The sequence below is a fragment of the Balaenoptera physalus genome (assembly GCF_965194825.1).
Source record: "Balaenoptera physalus genome assembly, chromosome: 1".
Classification (NCBI taxonomy): Eukaryota; Metazoa; Chordata; class Mammalia; order Artiodactyla; family Balaenopteridae; genus Balaenoptera; species Balaenoptera physalus.
In genome coordinates, this window is record NC_138882.1 from 76,955,751 (window position 1) to 76,981,843 (window position 26,093).

Consider the following 26,093-nt stretch of genomic DNA (forward strand, 5'->3'; position numbering starts at 1 on the left):
ACAGAGAGCAAGAGAGCGGCCATCTTATAAGCCCTGATGGTACACCCCAAACTTTAGAATCTAGACCTGAAGTCTCCTTTTAGAGTGTCCTAGAGCTCAGAGATGACTTGTAAAACAAATAAGAGAGGGGACACAAGGGTTGTGTGGCTATCCTATGAAAAACTTATTCCTACAAATAAGGTGAAGATGCAGCATCTTCACAATCTTAGGATGACAACCAGTGTAGGACTGACTGTGACTTGTGAAGGCCTGAAGACTTCAGAGCAAGACCAGCAGTCTCCTTCCATCATGATGTCCATCCAAGCCAAGTGAGGAAACCTCGGTCTCCTCTTCCTTCTTTCAAATAAAGTTGCTACTTTCAAGGTTCTGCAACCTTTGAAAGACAGGCTGAACTGCTAGAGGTGCCAGAGAGACAAGGAGAATAGAACTCTGTTGATGACAGACATTTAATTTTGTATTTTTAAAATATTTTATCACATGTAGGATACTGCTCAATAAGAGTCATAATGCACTTTTATTTACAAGTAAGTAAATGTAATTTTTTTTATCATCTCAAACTAGTCACCTTGAGTTTGTATTGTTCATGGACTATTTTCCTGGAAATACCAGAAGGAAACATGGTACACAGTGATCCCATTTATCCCAATCCTTGGCCCCATGATTGGAATAGTAAATGTAGCCACTTTACCTTTGACTGTCTATTCACTACTTCATATAATAAATCTGCCTTTACCCTAAACCCTGAAACTGATCTCTGATTTCTTTTACCGTGCCTGAAATAGCTCTTAGGTAGATAAAGATGAGTAAAGTTATCTTTAGCCTCCATAACAGAGCTCTGTTCTGGGCCCTTATAATCCTCTCCAGAACCAACTTCCCTCTGGTTTGCAAACAGGGGCAAAAGAACAGCTGCCAGTGGGGTCATGTGACTTTTCTTGTAGATATCTTTCATCTCTTTTTTTCTTCAAATCACTATACAACTAGCCTGGTGCAAAACTACTTTGAGAGTGGGATTTTACCCATTTCATTAGATAGTAAAAGGTCATATGTTGCTTATACATAAGAAGCTATTGTTCTGGAGGACTCAAGGACCAGAGGATGTTATAAGTGTATACATTACTTTTTCAAATACAAATGAGTATAAAATTATATATGGAGATATGTCAGTTTTCTAGTTCTTAGCACTTAAAAAATGCAGTGCCCTTCAAGTTGTTAGTTAAAATGTAAAAGAGCAGACATAATCTCTGTCCTCGGTAACAAATTATATTTTCAGATATATGCATAATATGTATCTATGGCTTATCACATATGAACGCAAATGTATCACTCATATCTGCCTTTAAACTTAGGCAATAGGTGTTGAGAATAGAATTGTACCTCTCTGAGCATCTCTGCTGTTCCTGTTTATTTTTTTTCTCCTTCACCCCCAATACCCCACTCTCACTACACAGATACTTGAACACCTGGCCTTTAGTCCTGGAATCAAACCAGACACTCTGGTGGTCAGAGTGTACATTCATGAGTCCTCTGGTTATTCTCTGGGAATTTATATCCATTCCCTTACCTACTATGTCTGTCACCAAAAAAAAAATAAGTTCATATTACTCAGATTATTAAAAGTATAAATGTATTCTTCAGGGACCAGGTAAGACGTATGTTGTTTTGGGTGGTTCCATCCTACTCTCTATTATGAAGACTGAGTCTGTATTCTGGTTGTTCAGTTTTTTGTTGCTTTTTGTATGCGTGAGCAGTCTTGAGACAGACAATATTTGGATTTAGAAGGGATTTCTGTGTATCAAACAAGACAACTTTGTAACAACAATAATAAAGGATCCCTAATTCTGGACTAGATTCCCTAGAACTGGACCAATGTGAAAACATAAAATCCCAATCTCTAGTATGTTTGGATATGCCAGGGACCAAGGTGATTTTCTTCCAATAAACAATCAACTAATATATGCGAGACCTATGTAAATAACCCTCTGTTGGATAACCCTCAACAAACAGGCATCCACACCACATACACCCCTCAACTGTGTCCCCACCCCCCATCACTTCTCCAAAAAGGATGTAAGGGAGTAAGGAGTTAAGGGTAATAAAGCCCAGAAGCAGTGCTATTTTCACAGAAAAAAGGATCCGTCAGTAGCATATTTCTTTAATCATCGTTATTTACAATTTATCATCTGACAGACTTACAGAGAATAAATAAAGAAAAGACAATATACAATTGGTATATCTCATTTCTTCTTCTAATACAGAGAATTTTTATGCATTCTATTTTGGAATGACTAAGATAGTTTTAAGCAAAAATTAAATCAGTTTGCTATTTACCCCTTGACAAGACACATCATCCTCCAAAACCTGCAGAATAAAGCCCAGATGTTTCCTCCTCATAGGAAGAGTGCACCACATTGCTTCAGAAAGTCAATCCTCAGAAAAAGTTACCAGACAATGGGGTAGAAGAATAGGATATCATGAATAGTAAAGGACATAAAATGAATAGGCTAGATTACAAACTCTTGGTGCGTTTGTAGGAATCCACTCAACTTTCAATTATTTCCAAGCCTCTTTTCAAGAAAACAGTTTTTCACTGCAAATGATTACCTTATCCCTTTGTGCTTTCCCTTGAGTCTCTTTGCAAATTCCTTTACATGCAATTGTGAATGTGGGTAAGCATGGGCTAGCTTGGGACTCCCATCTTTCTCCTTTGGAGGCCTGTGAAGTTGTTGACAAGGTGTTTGCAAGAGAAACTAAAAATCTTGTTCCAAAAGAGCTGGGTTTGGGGCCAGGGTCGCTCCCTGCTCTTGATGGGGTGCCATGTAGAGAAGTACCTTGCATTTCTGTCTAAATACCTCAAAGAATAAGACATTTCCATAGATCAATTTCACCATCAGTAAACCTAGAAATGGAGGATGTAACTTACGGGTACAAGTCTGGGCACTTTTTCCTCTTTCCTCATTTGAAAATAAACCCTCTACATTACAGAAAAGCAATTTTCCCTAAATTCACCCCAGTTATGCCGGATGACAAGTTTCTGCTTCTACCTTTTATTCATTCAAAAAACAACATTCAGCAAATATTTGTGGTGTGCTCACTATGTGTTAGGAACTTTACAGGACATGGGGTATACAGAGGTGAACTCAGGTATAATCTTGTGACTCTTAAACAGGGCAGCTTAAAAATGCCATCACAAAACTCAAAGCTGTAATCCACAAAACCAGAGTTTCAACTCCCCTATCCCATACAAACCTCTGGGCCAGGTTGCAGCTGTGTTTGCATTTAATTTGGTCCAATGTGGTTGCTATTCCATTTATGAATAGACTTTTAGGCAAATGAAACTTCTCTACTATTCTGAGAATAGTGTTTTGCTACTCACTAGGGGTCTCTACCATTGTACTCTATTCCTTCGAAAAGCTCTCCCTGGTGCCATTAATGAAGTGCCACCTTAGCTCTTGACCAAAATACTGATTTATTCTAAAGTCCTCTCCTTGCCATCATACAAATCCTACTCGTAGGAACTGCAGAAACCACCTATAATTAATTTCCTTCTATCCTAGCTAGTGAGCTGTGGATCTTACTGTCCTTTGTGTTGCCTGATTTTTCTAAGCTGTTCTTGGATTGTTTCAGATGCTGAACAGCCAAACTAGTCAGAAAATGTGGAAACAGTCTAGGTAGGATATTGCTTATTGACAAAGGAACAGATTAATTTGTTATATTCTCTTTGGGATTTTATAGAATTGTATCCAGACAATGTCTTTCCTGATGTAACCAAGCAACACCAGGTTACAAATCGGCAAGGGTTAAAACTATCCAGAAATGAAATGTGTACATGTGAAGAACTGGTGAAATCTGAGTAAGGTCTGTAGTTTAGTTAATAGTATTATACCAATGTCAATTTTCTGGTTTTGAAACTGGACTAAGGATATGTAAGATGTGATCAATGGGAAAGCCTGGTGTTAGGGAAAGGCCACTCTGTACTATTTTCTTGTGAGTCTTAAAGCATTTCAAAATAACAAGTTGAAAAAAAAAAAAAAGGATACAGCAACTGAACAAATTACCCACCATGGTCTGAGCCAAGCAATGTAGCTAATTGTAGCAGAGAACTCAAAATGCCAGAAATCCAATAAACATTAACCATTCCAGTCTCTTTCCATCTCAATTTAGCATTCTAAGACATTTACCAAGTGGAAAAGACATTCATCTGTTTCTATAAAAAGGTTAAATTTTAATTCAGAAGGAAATTCCAGCATGGATCTGGATCTGTGTCTTCCAGAAACCTACCATATGCACTGCCAGAGGTCAGAGGTCTTACTGAAAAGACTAAGATGGCAAATTCCAGGTCTATAAACTCAATTTAGGATCAAAGACTTACTACCTCTATACTGGGAGTAATTTAAGCTTTAACTGTAATTTTCTTCATTTTTGGGGTATATTTGGGCAAAACAGATGCTCTTCTATTTTAGACTATTTCCTTGGAACATCTTCACCTCTTTCCCCTTCTTCAGTTCTCCTTTACTCAAAACATACGGCTTAGCCCCACATCATGGCTTTCTTGTAGGAAGTCTGGATGAGGCTAGAAAAACACATGGTTCCAACATGGCACGTACCTCTTTGTGCAGATATCAAACAAGATTTAGTCTAGTTTAACTTAAGCCTGTTGTTCCAATGTTTCCCTGTGGCCTTTCTAGGCACAACAGTGATGAGCATTATTTAAAATGGATTTCATTAACAGAAGCAAAGAAGGGAACACAAAGCCTCACGAGCTAACATAAATTCCCCATCTCTTGGTCTTCATTTCCAAAGCAGCACTGGGAAAGCCATGTCCTGTTCAGACAAAGAGTTGATTTCTTCTCACCACCATTAAACCCCAGTATTTGAGGTGGTCTAGAACACACGTGTTCAAACTGCCTCCCTCTCCCACTTCCTGTGAGATGAAAAGGTCATTCCCTGGTGGTTGGTTGTGTGTTTTTATGTTCATGCTGGGCTTCCCTTTTCTTAAATCTCTGAAAAGCTCCCTTCCATGTCATACTCTGCACCTGACTTTTCATTTTTTAAATAAATATTTTTATAATCTCTATCATCCAGAATTTCTTCTCTCTCCATATACATCTATCTTTTATCTTCAACACACTTACTCTTTCTGTCCTCTCTTGGCTCCCTCTTCAGAGAGATCTGCTTTCATGCTTCAGAATAGATTCTCAACAGCACCCCCTGTGTCTATCTTGCTTGCCCTGACCTCCCCTGTCCTTCTCACGCACTCTCCATTATCCTTTACTATGTAGCCTTCTTTCTAACTCTCACGTGCCCCATCCAGTCACATGAACGTTCATTTATTCATCCTTTGCTCCACTTCTATACAATGCCCTTTGTCATACAGTCTTATACATTTGCAAGTGATCTTTCCATAGCATTAAAACCACATTTCCCCCTCGGGGGCCTCTTTCTACTCCAGATCTTTTCTTAGCACGTATGTGTCTGGACAGCACATCAGAATTTGGACTTAGCTATCAGCACATTCACCAGCAAAAGTATACATTTAAATCTGACTACCCAAAAACCGCAATCTGGACATAAAATATTTCACATATATCATGAAGAGGATAACTTCCTAGAAAGGTAACAAGGCCCCACAGTTTCTCATCCCTTTTCCTATCTCCTTTTCTACATAATTCCTAGCTTCATTCTTCTAATTTGGATTCCAGCTACCTTTAAAGTCTACATACTAAGCCTTCGCCATTGCGCCCTGTTGGGTCTCTCAGATTTGTGCTGCTAAACTCGATGGGTCTGACTAAGGGAGAAGTTAAAACTGTGTCTATAGTACCAAAGCCTTAGTGCCAGAAGATGGTGCCTTCCTCATCTCAGAAAAAGATAACTGTACCTGACAATACACATTTGCCAGCTGCTTGAAATAGATTACCTCTATGACTCAAGGCCAGAAAAATCCAGGCATACTAAGTTCATTTTAAATATGACTTTTTATGGGATCATGAAATGCAGTGTATTGACGCAGAATTGTAAAAAGAAGTAAGTAGAGAGATATTAGGCGAAGCAAGGGGAAATTATGTCTTTCCTCTTTCCACATAGGAAGTCATGGCCTGGTCTGGATGTACTCCTGCCAGAAGTACGTGGATAAAGGAGAATAAGCTACAGGCCCTGATTTCAAGTCCCTATGATTCTACTGAAATGGAATGATTAACGTGTCAACTTGACTGGGACATGTGGCACTCAGATTAAACATTATTTCTGGGTGTTTCTGTGAGGGTGTTTCTGGATGAGATTAGCATTTGAATTGCTGAACTGAGTAAGGCAGCTTGCCCTCTCCAATGTGGGTGAGCATCATCCAATCCAATGAAGGCCTGAATAGAAGAAAAAAGTAAGGGGAAGTTTGCCCTCTTTGCCTGACTGCTTGAGCTGACATATTAGTCTTCTCCTGCCCTCAACTGGGACTTATACCATTGGCCTTCTGGTTCTCAGAACTACACCACCAGCAGCTTTCCTGGATCTCCAGATTGCAGATGTCAGATTGTGGGACTTCACAGCCTCCATAATTGTGTAAGCCAATCCCCCAATTCCATATACATATATAGTCTGTTAGTTCTGTTTCTCTGGAGAACTCTGAATAATACATGAAGTTAACACTGATCTTGAGAATGTGGAGAGTGTGGCAGGTCCCAAGTATAAAAGAACATGTCTGGTCCTGCATATATCAAATGAGATAATGTATGTGGTACACTACAAGGTGAACTTTAAAGCACTGAACAAATGACAGGTGTTACTATTACTACGATTATAGTGGCTTCCCTACATGATCTCTTTTGCTGACCACGATCTTCAGAGCAGGAGATGATCAGATAACTGAGTCTGCATCAATTGTAGATCCAGTTATCCGATGAGCACTGAACATATCAGAACTGGAAGAGACTTCAAGACCATCTCATCTAATTTGTTCCAATAAAGAAACAAAAGTCCAGAGAGGCAAAGTGACTTGTCCAAGATGATACACTTGGCTTGAGGCAGAAATAGGGTCAAAGCTCCCAAACTGACGTTCTCTCCAAAGTTAGTCCTGGGAGACACTGAAGACCAGACTCACAAGACCACCATGGGGAAAGGGTATTTTCTAGGGGAAGGAAGATGACCTGCAAAATGAATCTTGGGGATTGGGGATTGATGCTTCTGCTGTGGCCTGGAGCAACGCTGAAGGCTGGACAGGGGGAAACACTCAAGTTCCTGAGAGACTGTGTAGAAGGTGGGCTGGGTGAAGGCAAGAGAAGCAGACCCAAGGGATCAAGTCTATTTCTTCTAAGTTTGGGAAGCTTATATTGTGATCTTTTCTTGTTTCTCCTCAGAGGAAATTGAGGGTTCTCTTTTCCTGTTTCCTACTGAATCTGAGGATCTGTGGAGTGTGAAAGCTCAGAATCTGTTCTGAGGGGACTCTTATTTGACAGTGTTATCAGTATCCATGGATTCTGAAGCCAGAGCCTCAAACTTTCTTTTTCTGCTGGTCATACCATCTCCAAGGCAAGAGTGTGAGCACCAAGCAGCAGCCGCGGATGACTCCTCCACGCTCAACCTGCTCCTCTCAAGGGACTCCTAGGGTTAAACGGACATTAAACATCATCTCCCACAACCACTTAGGTTTGAAACCCTATTGACAAAAGGACAGTGACAAAGGACTCCCCATCTCTGGAGGCAGCCCATTCATCCTTGCATGTTCTACCTCTGGTGATGTTTTCCCTAATAAGGAGTGGAAATCAATCTCCCTGTAACTTCCCCTCATTGGTCCTCAGTCAACCCTTTGGGAGCGCTCAGAACATATCTATTCCCTATTGAACATGACCTTCAGATTTACGCCTGAGAAATTCAATCACCAGCCCTTGGGTTCCATTGGGTATTGATCCATTAAAAGAGTTGGAAGATTGGGAGAAGATGAACCAAAAGGCCTAGGATCAAGATATCAAAAAACAACAGTTTGTACTCACTCAAAATCAGGCTCTCACTAAAACACACACCTGAAAATGTCTGAACAAGACAAGAGGAGGACCCTCTGCAGAAATGAATATCACATCTGTTACCTGTCCTCCACAGGCCTCTTTTCCTGTGTCCATTCTCTATTCAAGAATACTTCCATGCACGAGGCTTTTTTTTTTTTTTTTGCAAATGACGATTCCTGTTCATATAGCCTTGCAGTAGATATTCTTTCCTATGTACATCCTCTGTATTTCCTGTGCATATAGATCTCAACCCTGATCCCTGCCCATGAATGAACAAAACACCCATTCCAAGGAGCTGGGTTTTTTCAAGCATGTTAACATCTACTTTGCCAGGAGAGGAAAATGCAGAGTTCAGGACACGTCTACAGGCCAAATTAGGAAATTAAACCATTGGTGACTAGTTACTGAATACCATTTCATCAGATTCTCCACACTTACCAAGTATTTTCCCTAAGTCTAATCTCATGTTTCCTAAGACATTACTATTCTTCAAGTTTTTCTTTCTGAAACCACTTTTTTAAAAAGGTGACATGTAAAACATATTGTAGAATCTGCACATTCATAAACACAAGCATATTTAACCTTTATAAATTATCTAGCCTTTGTTATCCAACATTTTTAGTATATCAAGTAAGATTCTTTACTAGATTTTGTCTGCTCTATTCTGCCCTAGGCTTTTTTTTTTTTTTCTTTTTTAGTTCTTTAATGTAAAAAAAGTATATACGTGTCGGGGTAGAGAGTGGGGGAGTGGAGTGGAGGGAGACGAGGGACAGAAAGAGATAAAGGCAAACAAGCCTCTGTCTCTCAGGTCCATTCAATGTCCAAATGGAGTGGCTTAGGCGTGGGTGAGTGGTAGGTCTTGTGAGGAGGACCTGTTGCCAGGCATTGACAGCGTCACTCGTCCCCTTGCTGAAGAAGCAGAAGGTGGATTTCCTGGAATGAGGGACGGTGCTTGGTGTCTCTTCTCCAGCAGCTGAGCATCAGCTTATACACAGAGTCAGGGCAAATGGCAGGCTGGGGGAGGTAAGTCTTTGGAAAGAAAAATGGACAAAAAAATGAGAATATTAAGAAGAGCACAGAGAAAGGAAGAGCAGTTGCATCATAGTATGATTTGCCCACTCCCCATTTTCTTGGACTTGGAAAGTGAAATGGGTAGGGTGTCTATTCTTCCTATTCATGAGAATTCTAAATCCCATCAGCCCCTTTTCCATTCCTTTTGTCTTTTCCAGTTCTCTGGAGCAGAATTTCCTGATGGGCCATCCTGTGGTCCCTACCATCATGCAAAAGATGAAACTGAAGCAAGAAGACATCTTAGACTGGAAAGCAAGTGATTAGAACACCAAATCCTGTATTTAAAGCCTAGCCACGATGAGGTTTATTCTGATGGAGCCAATCATGGCAAGGGCAGAAAGTATATTATTTGCCTCAGCTCCTTTATTGGAATAAAATCCTAGTCACTGAGATGCGGGATATATCCATGTAGCTCCTAACCATAACCTCTGTGCTCCCTCTCTCCTGTACTGGCCCAGGGAGAGAAGATTGGATTTCTTCTTTACATTATTCACCAATATTTGTACATTTACCCCCTCTACAGCCCTGCCCTGAATTCCAGCCTAGAGTTGTATTTGGCTCTACTCCCAAAGCACCAGTTACTGACTGCTTCCACCAGCAAGATGCCACTCTATTGACTCCAGGTCATCTTCTGCTTGCCTGTAATCTATTGCTGCCATTTCCTTACCTATGTTTTTTAACACCTTGGTATACTGACATATTCCTGAAGCAAACCTAAATTTCTCAAGCTCTTTGAAACATGGGTCCAACATTTGCAGCTAGTAAACCATTAACTATTTCCATCTTGCCTTCTCCCACACCAACACCAGCTTATGTCATGCATCATAGGATCATAACGTAGCTCTATCTTTAATTTTTTGAGGAACCTCCGCACTGTTTTCCACAGAGGCTGCACCAATTTACATTCTCACCAACAGTGTGCAAGTGTTCCCTTTTCTCCACATCCTCACTAGCACTTGTTGTTTCTTGTCTTTTTGATAACAGCCATTTTAAAGTTGTGAGATGATATCTCATGATGGTTTTGAGCATTCTTTTTTTTTTATTTTAAACTTTATTTATTTATTTATCCATTCATTCATTCATTTATTTTTGGCTGCATTGGGTCTTCGTTGCTGTGCATGGGCTTTTCTCTAGTGGTGAGCGGGGTCTACTCTTCGTTGTGGTGTGTGGGCTTCTCATTGTGGTGGCTTCTCTTGTTGCGGAGCATGGGCTCTAGGAGCGTGGGCTTCAGTAATTGTGGTGAGCAGGCTCTAGAGCACAGGCTCAGTAGTTGTGGCGCACGGGCTTAGTTGCTCTGCGGCATGTGGGATCTTCCCAGACCAGGGCATGAACTTGTGTCCCCTGCACTGGCAGGCGGATTCTTAACCACTGCACCACCAGGGAAGTCCCAGTTTTTAATTATTTCATTCCATTTAGACCATGAGCTTTTAAGAAAAGTGCTATCTGAGAATTCTTTACAGTTTGTAAAAATAAATTGAAAACAAAAATGTCAAATACATTTTAAAATTATTGAAATTATTGTTATAGACTTCCAATTGAATACAAAAGATTTAAGATTTGCTTAAGCTGTGAGCCCTAAGTATAAGATTCTTTCTAGAATTTGTGCTACTGAAAAGTTTTCTTCTGCATTATATCTGCTATGTTCAACAAGTTGGTGACATTGTGCCATATGAAAACAAATTAGATCACACATGTGTAGTCTAGAGACCATAAAATCCATCTAGCAGCTGATAGTGTTGAGAAATTACTGTCCTTAATTCTAATGTCAAACTTTTAAAATTTGAATACTGAAATTTTAATAAAATTTAAAGTAATTAAATTTTGTAAATTGTAATAAAATACAAATTTAATAAATTATGTTTAGTAAGTTCATATGTTAAATTAAATAAACTTTTATCAAAAATTTAAACTTATAGGTGAGAAGCTTACTCAGCATATAATGGTAATATTTGGCTTTGGCCTTGGCTTCAGTCAAATATTTGACTTTACTATTCAAATGCAAAGCAGACAGTGGACATAAAGTGGGGGGAGGGGAAGCATGCCTTTCTTGCCTGAATGTTTGACAGTTCAATTTTGCCTCATGTAAATTTTTTTTTTCCATGTGGGATTTCAGTCACTGAATAATAAGATGAGGGAAACTGAAAGGTTTAAAATATTCCTCCCTTTGCCTACAATTCTAGGATGTATTCAAGTTAGAATCATTATGATAATAAAATTACACTTTCTAATTGAATGCACCACCTTTAATTGGCCACAAGAATCTAGTAGGTCAACCAGGTGGCCACGATGTGCTACTAGACCAGGAGAAAAAACATTTTTCCTTGGTCTACTCTCTTATCTCATGCACACTGGAGTAAATCTGCCCTTTGCCAAGATAAGAAGGCAATTACCTCATAACCGAGATAGATAATTTAGATCTCCTGCTACCAAAATATCTGCAGAGTATCAAGATAAAATTCTAGGACACTTCTTTCCTATTTTTAAGCTGCATATTGTACAATCTCTAGTCATTCCCTTATCTTTTGCTTGCTTTGATCCATTTAAACCACAGAGGATCTACTTTTAATCTTCTGCAAGAGCCTTCTCCCTCTCCTCAACTGTTATCATCTTCCTGCCTGAGATGCCACCCTCCAAGTGTGTGCTGTAGCCAGGCCACTCTGGGGACTCAGTGCTCCCACCACCAGCAAGCTTTCAATCCCACGTCTCACAGGAACTTTAAACACTGAATCATCCAAAGGAATCTTGTAGTATCTTAACTAGGAATTGGGGCCCTTGTAAGCTAAGAAGCCCAGCTTTTCCTGAGTCCTGAGATGCCACAGCAGCTGGGCCCAGAGGTGCCTTCCAAGAACAGCAAGGCCAGGATGCATCTGAAGGTCTCTGGACATGTAAGTTGAGAAACATTTCTAGACAGTCCAAACCAAATTTTTAACGAATGCTAATAAATCCCTTATTCACTTTTAAGCTTACGTTTTTGTTCCTATGTTTCTCAACCAGGAAGACAAACCATACAGCCTAGACCAGGAAATAGATCAAACATGAGAGATAGGATTTTATTTTCTGGTATCTTTGAGCTGGGGAGCAGCCTGAGGGGACCCCTCATGTTCTCCAATGACCAATGGGTTGACATATGGATAAAGCAGAGTGTACGGATGCCTAGGGAGGACCTTGGTCTTTCACATCACCTGGATAATTAGTGACAAAAGTTCTTGGTCTTTTACATTAGCTGGATAATTAGTGACAAACAACTATGATCCAGGTAGCCCATTTTCCAGCTCAGACCTATCCTGTTAAGTCAGAACTTTTCTTTCTCTCTCCTTCAAGAGCACCCAAGGTCACATCTCTCCACCCCCAACAGTTCTCACCTGCCTCCCTTGGTCTCGGAAGAACTCTCCAGTATTCTCGATGACCTGTTCATCTGACAGCTGGGAATAGGGCTGTTCCTGGCAAAAGGTGAAGGTCTCCCACAGAGTCACCCCGAAGGCCCACACATCACTTGCTGTGGTGAATTTGCCCTGTTTAAATAAGAAAAAGAATAATTTATGCACAACAAGAGCTGATTAGGTTTTCATAATCTGGAGTTTTGCCACTTTTACAACCCAGGGCAAGGAATACTGGGACTGCCAAGATACTCATGGGCGATCTGGAAACAACAATAGGAAGTTGTTTCGGTGCCAAGCTACAGGCCCTTTTCTCACCCTCAGGATCTCTGCTGAGGTCTGCTTCTCTTGGAGATGAGATCCAAGTCCTGAAAAGGATGCAGCCCTAAGCTATCTGACTCTCCCAGTGCATGTTAGAAGGTCAAACTCTAGGATCTAGGGTAGCCTTGGAGAAATGCCCAGGGGAAAGGCAAAATTAGAATGGGAAGCAATTGTTTCTATGTGAGAGATACAGAAATCTAGTGTAAATGCCCGGAGTAGTCCTTGTTCAATGATCGTCACAGTCTTGAAGGATAGACTAACGAGTGACAGCAATGAGATTCAGATGCAATCAGCATGTATTAAATACTTGCATATGTTCTATTCAATAAATACAGTGCTGACGTAGATGATATTATTTATCCTTATTTTTCAGATCAGAAAAGTGAGACGAGAGGTTTACTAAAATTCCCTGGTTAACAAGACCATTAATAATGGAAAAACTGAGATTTGGACCAAAACCCTCTGAATATTGGTCTAATAATCTTTTACAACACCACACAATACCTTTAAAGGGAGCAAAGCTTAATAATCGCATTAGAAATGAGTAAAATATGTGATTCATCTATATAGATGATAAAGATCTTTATAAGGATTTACATAAAATGGTATATATCACAGCATCATTTATAATCAAAGGCAATTGGGAAGTACTTAAGTATCAAATTATAGTGACATTATTAAATTATAGGATATATCCACACAATATAATATTATGCAGCAATTAAAATCATGTTTTTGAAGAATATTTACTGCCAGTGAGAGAGAATTGTATGTGCATAGTATCATCCCAATACGTAAAATAATTACATATATAATACATATATTCAGAGAAATATATGTATAGAAAAAATCCTCAAAGGAAATACACTAAAATATTAATATTAATAGTGGTTATCTTGGTGAGAGGAAGGGAATAACTATACATTTCTTATTTCAATATTAATTATGAACCCTATAAGATATGAACAAGAAACAAACAGATTAATAATAAATTAACAAAACTAGATTGCTATCAGGCTTTTCTCTGCAATATTAAATGACAAAAGACAAAATTACACATATACAGCATTGTAGGAAGTAAAAGTTTAAAGTCTAATAGTTCTATAATTCAGCTAAGTGGTATAAAATCAACAGTAAATTGTCCCAAATATGCATGGTCAGAAGATATATCTCTAAGAGGCATTTGGAAAAAACGTATTCACTTGTGATCCAGAATACCAAGAGCTGGATAAAAATTATAAAGCAAAGAATGAGGACCTTAAAAAGTAAATGGTGAAAATCATTAAAATACAAATATAGAGATCAATCTAAATAATTAATTAGAAACATGGTTATGAAATTAATACAGAAGAAAAATATTTTGTGTGGATAACAGTTCTTTAAATGACAAGATTTTAATACTCTAAATTAATTAAGTCAGTAGGTGGAAAGGGTAGAGATTTAAAAAAATGGTACTAAATCTCTTCTCATTATGGGTATATTTTTAACCTTTTCCTCCAAACTTTCTACAGTAAGCATGTTATATTTTACCAGCAGAAACAGGCAAGTGTTAAAAATAATAATTAGTACACAAAGTAAATCATCTCAAGTCAGAGAAAATATCAAAGTCTATTTATTGTCTGCCTCCTGCTGTCTCAGGTGCACCCTTACATGACATCTGTATCTGCCTACATGCCAGTTGCTAGGGCAGAGCTCAAAAACACAGGAAACTCACCAGCAAGATGCTCTCCCAAGACATCCAGCGGATCGGGAGTACTGCCCGGCCCTGGATTCGGTAGTAGTCACCACTGTACAGGTTTCTGCTCATTCCAAAGTCAGCTATCTTGATGGTATAGTTCTTACCCACTAAGCAGTTTCGTGTGGCCAGATCTCGATGAACAAAATTAAGCGAGGAAAGGTACTTCATGCCAGATGCAATCTGGGTAGCCATAAACTTCAGGTTGGCATAACTGAGGAAATAGAAAGGAAGAGAGAAAGTAGCCTCTGGAAAGAGGAAGCTGTGAAAGGTACACACCCTATAGTTGGTACCAACAAACTAGGGTTCCAACCTCAACATCCCTTCTCCATTCTTTATGAATTTCTTTGCTTTCCCCTAAAGGACAGCTGCTTTATTATTCCCTGCATACTAACCTCCCCAACCATTCCAGAACAATGATGAACTTTAAGGCTCACTGCTCCCCACCTTCAGATCCCAGCTTAGCCTCATGAACACAGGGAAGAGACAGAAGACCCGGCGTATTTACCTGACAGTGGGTACATTGCTGAAGGAAGAAGTGGGGGGCTCGTGGCGGGAAAGAAACTGATTGAGATCTCCATTCTCCATGTACTCAGTGATCATGCAGAGAGGATCGTCAGTGATACACACAGCTAAGAGACGGATGATGTTTGGGTCCTTGAGCCGGGACATGATCTTTATCTCCTTAAGAAAATCATTCCTTTGGAGGACAGAGACATAGATAAACCAGAGGTTGCCAGAGTTAGAATCAAGAGGGGAAAGAAGACACAGCAAAGTCTAGTCCTAACCATTATACTGAGTCTTGTTTCCCTTTGGATTACCTTTGAGAGAACAGAGAAATTGGTACCTGGAAACTGTCTCATTCTATTCATCCTGGAATGAGATGCACCCTTATTCAACTATAATTTGGTGGGGGGAACATGGACCGTGACATGCACATTTGCATCCCTAGTATCCAACAGAAGGCCTGTCACATAGAAAGTGATTAATATTTGCTAAATCAAATATATGTTGCTAAAAACTAGTCTTAAAAATAAAACCTTCAACTGAAAGTCATCTCTTAAGTGCACTGGGGTCTTTACCTTTTTTAAAAGCCATGGAGGGACTTCCCTGGTGGCACAGTGGTTAAGAATCTGCCTGCGAACGCGGAGGACACGGGTTCGAGCCCTGGTCCGGGAAAATCCCGCGTGCTGCGGAGCAACTAAGCCTGTGCGCCACAACTACTGAAGCCTGCGTTCTAGAGCCCACAAGCCACAACTACTGAGCCTGCGTGCCACAACTACTGAAGCCTGTGCTCTAGAGCCCGTGCTCCACAACAAGAGAAGCCACCACAACAAGAAGCCCACGCACTGCAGCGAAGAGTAGCCCCTGCTCGCCGCAACTAGAGAAAGCCCGCGTGCAGCAACAAAGACCCAATGCAGCACCCCCCAAAAAAGAAAAACAAACAAACAAAAAGCTGTGGAGTCACTCTATAAGTAAAGTGAAGACACTTTTTATAAAGTGAATAACCACACTCTGGTTTAATCTGATAATTTTTTATTTTCTCATACTGGTTTCTTTTAATGCAGGGTGCACCAGCAGTCAGTCACAACACATATTTAGTAGCCTGTTCAAAACAGCTGTTTAAAGTTCATGGTGGTAATGCAGGGTCATTTCAAAAGAAGTACTCACTTGGCCGAAACTAATAACTGTTTGAATAGATGGTGACAACCACCCTTGAGTCACAAAGTGGGCTATAACCTTCCAAGTAGCAATATTTGGGTTAGTGAGACCACTAGCCCACATTCTCAAAACTATTGCAGCAGACCTGTTATAAGTCTCCCGTGAGTTTTCTAGGAATTCTGGACTGGAAGTCATACTATGTCAATATAAAATCCTTGAAATCAGTGTGGTCCTGATACAACACCTCTCCTCTTTCATTACCCCTTCAATCTCAAACCCGGCAGGGGGTCCATGGCTTGGGAGAGCTCAGAGCCTAAGCCATCCATCATTGCTAAATTGGAGTGGGCACAGGTGGGACACCAAACGTCACCAAAAAAAAACAGTGGGCAAAGGCTTTGTCACATCCCATAGTTTTTTCCTTTCATCTTGCCACCTTCTCCAATCACGTGCTAAGATTAATATCAGGAATATTCTATCTCTCTATGGGACCCAGAGGATGTCCCTTTTCACTCATACTAGTATCATTAAGATTGAAATTCTCGCAGTTAAAATTCCAAAACCTCCACCGTTCTGTTCCCTTGCCTTTCTTTCTTCTTCATGCCATATCCTGTCAATTGCAAGACTTTTAATAAAACCCTATCACCATTCTTGGAATTTATGATAATTTAAGGAATAGGGATCATAAACTTTCTCTAAATTTGAATATCAGTGAGACACATCAAGCCAACACTAATGGGGAAATACATATGTTACCCAGATGTGCAGATTTCTCTGAGACACATACAACCAGCTTTCAACCAGCATGCCTCTCTGGGTGAGGATTAACTCACCATTACTGTAATGGAAAGGCTGTCAGACAACGGAGTGTGGCTGGAAACTGCAATTTATGTAGTAAAGGATCCAAGAGATTATTAGCCAGTTTGGAAAACTGCTAAAGGACTGTGGATCCTTTTGCTTTGAGGTCCATGGATACTTTTCCAAGTAGAGGTAGCTTCTCATTTGGGGGGTTGCTGGACATAGAAGAAAAGGAGCATAAAAGAGAAAAAAGGGGATGAGAAAGTAAATAGAGATGTGGGGAAAAAAGGAGAATGGGAGAAACTTAGCAAGAAAGATGTGTGTGATTGTGAAAAGTCTGCAAGGGGAGGTAATGACATTCAGGAGTGTGTCTGTGTATAATGATTGAAGAGGTACGTATTCGGACTTTAGTGTATGTTGGGGTGTACAGTGCTGTGCAAAGGGGGTTAGGAAGTAAATGTGTAGCATATCCAACAGAAAATGTACATTTGTTTTTGAGAGAGATGAGAATGAAGCTGAGGACTACTGACCCATCAGAAAAATAAAGCACAACAATGGAAATGTGAGGCAGCTCACAGACCTTCCCATCTCAAAAAGAAACAAATTGCTCAGAAGTTTCCAGGAGTGTTCCTGATCCTGAAGACGAAACACATAAAGGAAAATTTTAAATGCAGACCACAGACCTGGCATTCTTGTTGGCATCTGCTCGGAGCATTTTCACGGCCACCAGGACAGGCTGGTTGGCACTGACATCTAGGGCAAAATCTTTGTCTTTGAATTTTTCCATTCCCTCCACTTCACAGAGATGAACCTAGACAAAAGTCATCTAGTCTCAGCATCATCATTTCTCCTGAAGATGTCTCAGTACTCTTGCTGGGCATTTCCTGGAGATAAACTAACTCTTACAACTCAGGCAAAATAATCAAAAAGACCAGTAAGAAGATACGTGTAACACATCTTTGACTCAAATAACTGATTTAAGAAAATGGTAAGGTACCCAGCTAATGTGATATGTTACTGCTTTATAAAAGAAATACATTGATTGGAACATTAAGTATGGGACTGAATCTATAACATGGTATTTTATTACAGCATAGCCCACTATAAAATGTTATTCGGTATAAATACTTGAACTTTGATTCAAGGAAGTTTAGTTACGGGATCGTGCAAAACATAAGGCAATTTCTTCTCTAAGGTAAGCCCTTAGTATGGGATTAGCCTTATCAGGAACGTCTAGGCATTAGTAACTGTAGAACAAGCCTGTGCTTTCAACCCAGGAGACAGAATGAGTGTATATAATACCACAGACAGATGCCGTGGACCCTTCTACCTCCACCACCACCAAACCTACCCAAGGTTAAAGCATGCCACCCATGCTGGAAACCAATAACATATTTTATGAAACCAAATTACATTTGGAATTTAGATGGTGGTGTTTGGTGTTTAGATGGCGGTGGAATTAGATGGTGGTGTTGAAACCTACCCAAGGTTAAAGCATGTTACCCATGCTGGAAACCAATAACATATTCTTATGAAACCAAATTACATTTGGAATTTAGATGGTGGTGTTGAAGAGCTTCTGTTGCCACTTAAATCATTGCCTTGAATTCTCAGAAGGCTCATGTGGCTGATGTAAGAGTGAAGAGTCAAATATTACATGCATCACTCTGAGGGCAACTGAGACGTGTGCTCCTCCTTATCTTGGTTAGTGATTCATTCCCTAGTGGCCGGTTCTGGGACCAAAGGCAGGGGCGAGGTTGTTTTTGACCATTTTACATGTAACTCCAATTAAAAGGGAAAAAAACAAAGTGGATATCCAACAGCAGGATGTTCTTGGACAGTTTATAAAAGATGATCACATCTTATGGGTCCCCACCCTTTGTAACCTGTTGTAAAAATTTTTGAAAATATTGAATGCTTTTCAGAATATCAAAGTCTAGTGACTTTCCTGCTTTAAAAACTCTTATACAGAAATCAGAATTCCCAGGATTTCTACAGCTATTTGACAAAGATGAGGCTGACCAGTACTAGTCTTCTAGAGAACAATGCAAAGAGAGACAAGTGGAGGAGACATTTGGTGTGAATCGACTTTGGATGGGACACTTTTCTCTACTGACCATTTTTATTCAACCACTTCCTTTGAACTACTAAGGACTGGAGGCCCCACTCAAAGGATCAGCTCACCTCCCCAAACTGGCCTTCTCCCAGCTTCTCCTTGAAAGTTAAGAGTTTCCTGGGGAACTCTTCCACAGCCACGTCTTTCCCCGAGAGCAGGTCCATGGTAATGGCAGGCACGGAGTAGGTGTTGCCTCCAGTCACCCCCTGGAGGTTCACAATGTCAGCCTCTGCATAGTGGGGCACACCCTCAGGCCCACTGGGCTGGACTGGCTTCACAATGCCACTGCAGCCTGCGAAGACAAGGACAATGAGTCTCATTCCAAGGGGCCTCTTTGGAGAGATCTTCAAGAAAGGAGATCTGAGAGGAGAGCTAAAACATGCCCCTAAGACAGCCTAACTAACCTACGCCATGACATTCTTACTTGGAGAATGGTTCCTCTGGAGATTCTTTCTTGTGGCCTCCAGAATGTAGGCACCATTTTATCTCTTATCTTCTCCTCATACTATGTGATCATTAACAACCTCCTTGGTTAATCTTGTGGAATTGTGGTGAAGCTCCAGGAAGGCTCGCTATACTAGTTAGGGTAGGAGTATTAAAGTTTTAGGATGTAATGGCATATTTCCTTAATTTTAAGATATAATCACTGATTTTAATAACTTATTTCAGGGATTAAAAACTGTGATTAAATTTATATGATCTAGCTTAAGACACATCCTAACTTTAAAAAATATTAAAATATGAGAGGGGATGTTTTAGACTTCAGAAAGTAGGTAGATTACTTTGGTTTGGCCTAGGAAATAAATTACATCCCTATTCTTGCTGTCTCTGTAAAATTCCCATAGTTCAATACGCTCCTTCAATGTTTGCTATCCACTGAGTGGTAAATACACATTAGTTTCCTTTCTTCCTTTGGAAGGACTCCCTTGAAAAGCCTCTGCTCTCATGGTTAGTCCTGCTACTTCTCCAATCAGCTCTCCCCTGAACACCATCAGTCCTCTTCCACTGACTGGGGTCACTCCTCAGTTGCTGACATTATGGAAAGAAAAGCTGCTCTGAGCCTCAGCGATGACCCCAGCATCCCCTCTGATGTCACCCTGCAGCCCTTTTTAAAAGACACTGGGATGTGAATCAATTGGCACCGTTTTACCGAAGCAACGCTTTATTGAGAAAAAACAAGAAATATTTGTTCTTTTAATAAAATCTTGTATTAGTCAAGTAAATTTTCACCAAAGAGAAATGAACAAAAGTTCAATAACTCAATTATCTAGGTGACTAAAACCTGGGAATTCTAGGATCTCTTTAGCTTCGTTGTTTTTTCTCCAAGTGAAATTCTAGTCCTGAATTTACCCCTATTGGTGTTTGATGTTGGGTGAGTACCTTATCTGGGCCTCCTCACTTTCCTCCTCTGAAAAATGAGAAGGTTGGGCTAGTTGGACTGTTTAGGTTCTTCCAGTGTTAATGCCTTAGCAACGCATTTTATTTATTTTTCTTCTTCTGACATGTGGGTCCCTCCAAACATCTGCTACGTGCAGTAGCAAAGGAGAGATGCCCAGATTCAATTAGGAGCAGCAGTAGGCCAAATCTAGAAAGAGAGTGTGGACTTCCCAGGAGAAGGTGGACTTCTCTAGGCTAAAATTAGACTTGGTTGAGTAGGAGCAATAGTGTCACCCCTTCATAAATCTTGTCCTTCAATTTTCTGCTCACTGTTTCATCCTCACCTGATTCTTCCTCCCCTGGAGCAAATTCTGGGAGTTTCCGTATCAGCCTGGACGGCTCCTGGTAGTCAGGGCGAAGGGGAAAGATGCGATCGTAAGTGGAGTTGGACTCCTGCTCGCTTGGCGATGAGGAGCGGTTATTGTTGAACATGCTGGACTCGCTTGGCAGGGAAAGGCTGACTGTCATTTCATCATCCAGCATCCTCCGGGAAGCCTGAAAGAGAAGGACAGGGGAGAAAGGTATGTTGACACAAAAGGGGTCATCACTCCCTCCTCTTCTTAAACCCAGCTCTTCCACTCAGATGAAATAACTCTTTAATACTCGAACTCCAGAAGCAATGCAAGTGACAGGGGTTCAGTCTGGTTCCACAAATGCCTGTGTTGTAGAAACTCAGAATCATCTTTCATTTCTTCAAGGCAGAATTTGACTTCCAAATTTCTGCACTGCCAACATTAACTTCCATTGAAACACTTACAAGCATTATTCACGTGACACCGTTAGAACCAATCAGTAGCCAATCAAAGAATTTCTCAATCTTAGAGTTTTCAATGTTCTGTTAAATAATGGGTTTTCCTGACACCACTCAACTGATTGATTTTGTGTAGGCATAAATTAAAATGCTCATTAACACAACAAATGTGCTGTAACATGATGAATCTGTAGTTCACCTGACCACTCTGGCATTGTAGATTAGGGTAATACCCCCTTGACCCTGCATTTTTACTAACCAAAAATAAAATGGCTACAAAATAAGAAAGGAAAGCCCTAGGTGCTAGGGATACTAACATGAATTATACCTAACAGAGGAATAAGAAGAATAAAACAGTTAATTGTTCCGTCATTCTATTTAATATGACCTGCCTGCTCCTTCAAAAGGAAAATCTCATAATCTAAGTATATGTGACTATTTGGATTTAAACACATGAAACGTTCTACTCCAACAAACACACTTTGGGTGCTCAGTGGAGAAACTTAGATGTCTGCTCCATACCCTAGACTGAGAGTTCCTTTGTTGCAGTAATATCCTCAATACTGAGCATGGAGCCCAGCACATAGTAGGTACTCAATAAATACAGGTTGACTCTCTCAAAGAGAGAATTCTGAGGACACCATTGTAAGTATCCTGCAGATAATGCTACAGCATAAGGCTATTTTGAGTAATGTATTTGGAATACATAGGTATGCTTAAGGGTCTTCTACAAAAAAAATCTTTCCCCCAGAAGAAATCCTGTGTCATTCCAGAGCATCTTGAGTTATCTTACTCAGGATGTACAGGGACAGAAAGAATTTCTTGAAGGACCAAGTTAAATATACAAGGGCAAAATTTTTGTTCTCCCTTTTACCTGGAGAGTCTCCAATCCAAAATTCTTCTCCCAGCCCATGAATATATTCCAGTGGGACTCAGAAGAAAGACTCAAAGAGTGGTAAATTCTGGCTCAAATAAAGAGAAAAATAGCTCACAGAGTAGAGAACACAGACTCTCCCCCCTCAACTAAAATGCAGTCATAACAGACTGTTCAGTAAGAACACAGCTTCAAGCTGTCCAATGAACCGTCAGACCATCAGCTTCTACCATCACCACTCTTTGCTACCCCACATCCTGGAATTTAGATACCAAGTGTGTTCTAGCATTCTAAAAGACAAAAGGTTTTGATGTTGCCTCATCATGCCAGTGGGTGAGCTCTCTGTGGATTCTGCCTTTCAGCCTTAAGTCACTATTTATGGATTGAAAGCTTTAATTTAATTTTTAGACTAATGTTAGAAGTCTCTGTGGGAAGCAAAGAGACCCTCTCTTCTGTGAAATATTCCTGCCTAAAGACCTTAAAATAAACCTCAATCATCTCAGAACTTGAATGTGTAACAGATCAGAAGGAATTGCCTGCTACTTGTCTGGGTCATTCCCCTCACTTCTCTGATTTCAGTCCCTTCCTCTTGTCCTACCCACAAAGAGTTCAAAAGGTTCCAGTCCATTCTCACAGTGACCTTTCCCCTCTTCTGGTATGTACTCTACATAGGCACTGGTCTCCTCTGAGATCCCGTCCCCAAATACATAGGCTATAAACACAATCAGCCTATACCCTCCCTCCTGTTCCCTGCCCTCGATGGGTACCTCAAAGCCTCACAGCCCAGAGTATCTATGATCTCTCAGAGTCCACATCCATTTGAGCTCATTGACCAGGGACGATGTCCATGACCAAAGGTAGAAACACTTTATCATCAGCAAACCCCAAGAGTATCACACATTTAGCAGCAGTGCCCAGAATTGCTATCTGGTCTAAGACACCAAGAAAAGTCATAGATAGTTCATCCGTGGTGGAAGGTATATATTTTAGAAGAAAAGAAGTCAACAAATTTCAAGACTGACAATTAGAACAAGCATTGAAAGCAGGATATTAACTGTATGACCTTGAGCACATCACATTTTCTCATCAGCAAAACAGTTAAATATAACTACTCTGCCCAACTCACAATTATTCAGTGAGGTTCAAGTAAAATCAAGGAAAAAGTCTTTGCAGACTGTAAAGTGTTAGACAAATGTAATAGAAATTCTATAGCTCATTTGGCCTAGACTAAAAGAATCTGAGGAGGCACTCAGAAGGATACATAACCATAAGTTTCTATTTTTTTGGCTGTACCAGGTGGCATGCAGGATCTTAGTTCCCCAACCAGGGGGGAAGCATGTGCCCCCTGCAGTGGAAGCACAGAGTCCTAACCACTGGACTGGCAGGTTCTCCCCAACCATAACTTTCAAGTGCAAAAAGAAGTAGGAATAGAATTGTGAGAAACTTGGCTTGGATATTAATGAAGCAGCACAGGAAAGGATGGAGCAGCTTCCTACCCCATGATTGTCCTGCACTTCCTCACCTTCTCCAGCATTTTCTGCCAGAACTGCCTCCAGAGGATGATGACAATGATAGCCAGGAGGATGAAGATGATGGCCACTAAGCAGCCAATCAGGATTCGAGTGTTGCTGTCATCAACTTTAAGCATTGGATCTGTAACCAGGAAAAGAAGGACAAAGAATATTATCATCTCAAGGGGCAAGGAAAAGCATAAGGGCTTGGACTAGAGATAAGAAGGCAGAATCTATTCCTTCAGGATAATTCCACAAGATGCCACTTAACACTTGGTCTTGCTACTCTTGTCTTACTGTGCTCCTATATCCTACAGTCCTCATCCATGGGACAGTAGCTTCCTCTTCCTCATGTGTTAGACTGGATAATGGAGAGGTTTTCCATTCCTCCCAAAACTTTGCTCCCTTTATACCATGGCCCCTAATCATACCTCATGAAAAACAGGTGAAGAATCAGTTTCACTCTGCATTGAGACATGCCAAGGTAGCTGAGAGTCCTCTTTGGAGACACTTGATCATGTGTTTCCCAGATTGCTGACTTATACAGCCAGTGACTGTCTGAAGCAGTGCATACACTTTTCCATATTTCTCTCCAATTGGAGAGACTAGCTTTTTGTTCCATTCATTCATTGAGATCCCTACAATGGGTCTCACCTAGAAATATCCCTTTCCCTGTTTTTTGCTCCAAGCTTCCCAAACTTCTAAGAAGCAGTTGGAAAAACTCCAGACTCTGCCTCAGCAGAAGAATCACATGGACCAGCAGGGAAGAGAGTGAGGTTGGGCCCTTAACTTTGGAGGTGGACTGTCCTATCTTTCCAGAGCTACTCTTCATTGAAAGCCACATGGTATCAAGCCTGCTACACAGTCAAGCCTTTGCAAATCTCCACTCTTCTTCATCCTCCAGGAGGTCCCTTCAACTTAATTTTTATAACCAAGAAGCATACATACCATAGGTTGTGGGTGCCACAGGCAATGTGGGCAGGGCTCCAGAGTTGTTGTACATAGCAGCATCTGTCACAAAACAAGGGTGAGTCAGAGCTGGGGAGAAGACAGCTCGGTAGTGGTTTTTCTGAAGGCAGGTTCTAAGCTAGCACTTTGTGAAATCCATTTACTGGGTTGCTACAAGCCTTTCTTAGAAATGAAATCATATAATATATTAAGTAAAAAATATCGCCATTCATCTAAATAGTAAGGGCAACTTTTCTTTTGTAAAAATTTTGCTTCAATTATTACCTACTAAGTGTCATGGTACAAAAAAGTTAAAGAGAGCGATCAGAGGGCTGTGACCACACATTATTATAAATCATGCATAGGAAGTGAAATCCAAATTCAACAAAATGTAGAGAGAATACAATGGGTAAGTAGACATAGGACAGACATAGGGTTAAGATGCTCTTTCCCTTCAAGGAAATTACGGTGTTTTACAAAAGAGTTTTCACTATGCCTCATAGTCCTAGCTCTTTAATTTAAAAATTAAGCCTTCATCCTTAGAAATAAATTAGAGTAGCCTTTACAGTGATGTTGAAGCTTCTAGGACTAGCTCCCAAAAGTGTATTCGACAGATTGATGTTGGTAACTAATTTTTCCCTCTGACTTGTCTAATCAAGGGGGTCAAGAATTAGAATAAGCAAAGACTATCAGTAATAATAAATAATAATTAGTCAGCAATAATAAGTTATTGGAGTATTTGTTACAGTAGCCCACCCTACCCCAAATAATATACTCCTGCCTCAGTCTGATTTGGATTTACTTTTTCTTTCACTCTGTAACACCCAGTGCATATATTATTTAGTACATACCACAGTGTTTCATATTTTAAGTTTACTCATCCATCTTCTATGAAACACTGGGCACCTTTAGGTCAAGGACATTGTCTTATTTGTCATTGTAACCTAATAACTAAGACAATGCATGGTACATAGTAGATGCTCAATAATGTTTTATGCATGAATGCACACATGTTCATTGTAAGTAGTATATGGTATAAAGAGGAAGTAACAGTGAAGGAGATATACAAGGAACAATCAGATAAGTGCTGTAAAAGTCAGACCCTTAAGACTGAGATTCAAGACAGTGTCTAAAAGGACTCTGGTCAGTAGAATAAAAAAGAAGAGATTCTCAGGAAGAAACTGTATTGAATTAAGTAATTATATTCCTCTTTGAGATGTACCGTTGACCCTTGAACAACATGCAGGTTAGGGGCGCTGAGTACTCTGTGCAGTGGAAAATCTGCATATAACTTAAAATCAGCCCTCCATACACATGGTTCTTCCATATCTGAGGTTCTGCATCCATGGATTCAACCAACTGTGGATCGTGTAGTACTGTAATATTTACTATGGAAAAAAATCCATATATAGATAGACCCGTGCAGTTCAAACCCATGTTGTTCACGGGTCAACTGTACATATATCATACTTAGTGACTTCTATTTTGAATAAGAGATGGATGCTTC

At 40.2% G+C, this 26,093-nt stretch overlaps 1 protein-coding gene across 3 annotated transcripts in view; it reads right to left on the minus strand.

The window, feature by feature from the left end:
- Nucleotides 1–2,136: 2,136 nt before the first annotated feature.
- The window catches only part of DDR2 (discoidin domain receptor tyrosine kinase 2), a 159,506-nt gene continuing 135,549 nt past the window's right edge, over nucleotides 2,137–26,093 (minus strand). For 2 of the 3 annotated variants that reach the window (XM_082466720.1, XM_082466721.1), the window contains 9 exons: nucleotides 24,587–24,649; nucleotides 23,650–23,780; nucleotides 20,787–20,997; nucleotides 19,134–19,357; nucleotides 17,633–17,760; nucleotides 15,001–15,192; nucleotides 14,472–14,706; nucleotides 12,422–12,571; nucleotides 2,137–9,017 (listed from right to left, as the gene is read on the minus strand). In XM_082466720.1, coding sequence (XP_082322846.1) covers nucleotides 8,883–9,017; nucleotides 12,422–12,571; nucleotides 14,472–14,706; nucleotides 15,001–15,192; nucleotides 17,633–17,760; nucleotides 19,134–19,357; nucleotides 20,787–20,997; nucleotides 23,650–23,780; nucleotides 24,587–24,649 — 1,469 coding nt within the window. In that variant the 3' untranslated portion in view covers nucleotides 2,137–8,882. The remainder of the gene's footprint in view (nucleotides 9,018–12,421; nucleotides 12,572–14,471; nucleotides 14,707–15,000; nucleotides 15,193–17,632; nucleotides 17,761–19,133; nucleotides 19,358–20,786; nucleotides 20,998–23,649; nucleotides 23,781–24,586; nucleotides 24,650–26,093) is intronic. The other variant, XM_082466719.1, reaches the window with a different exon arrangement.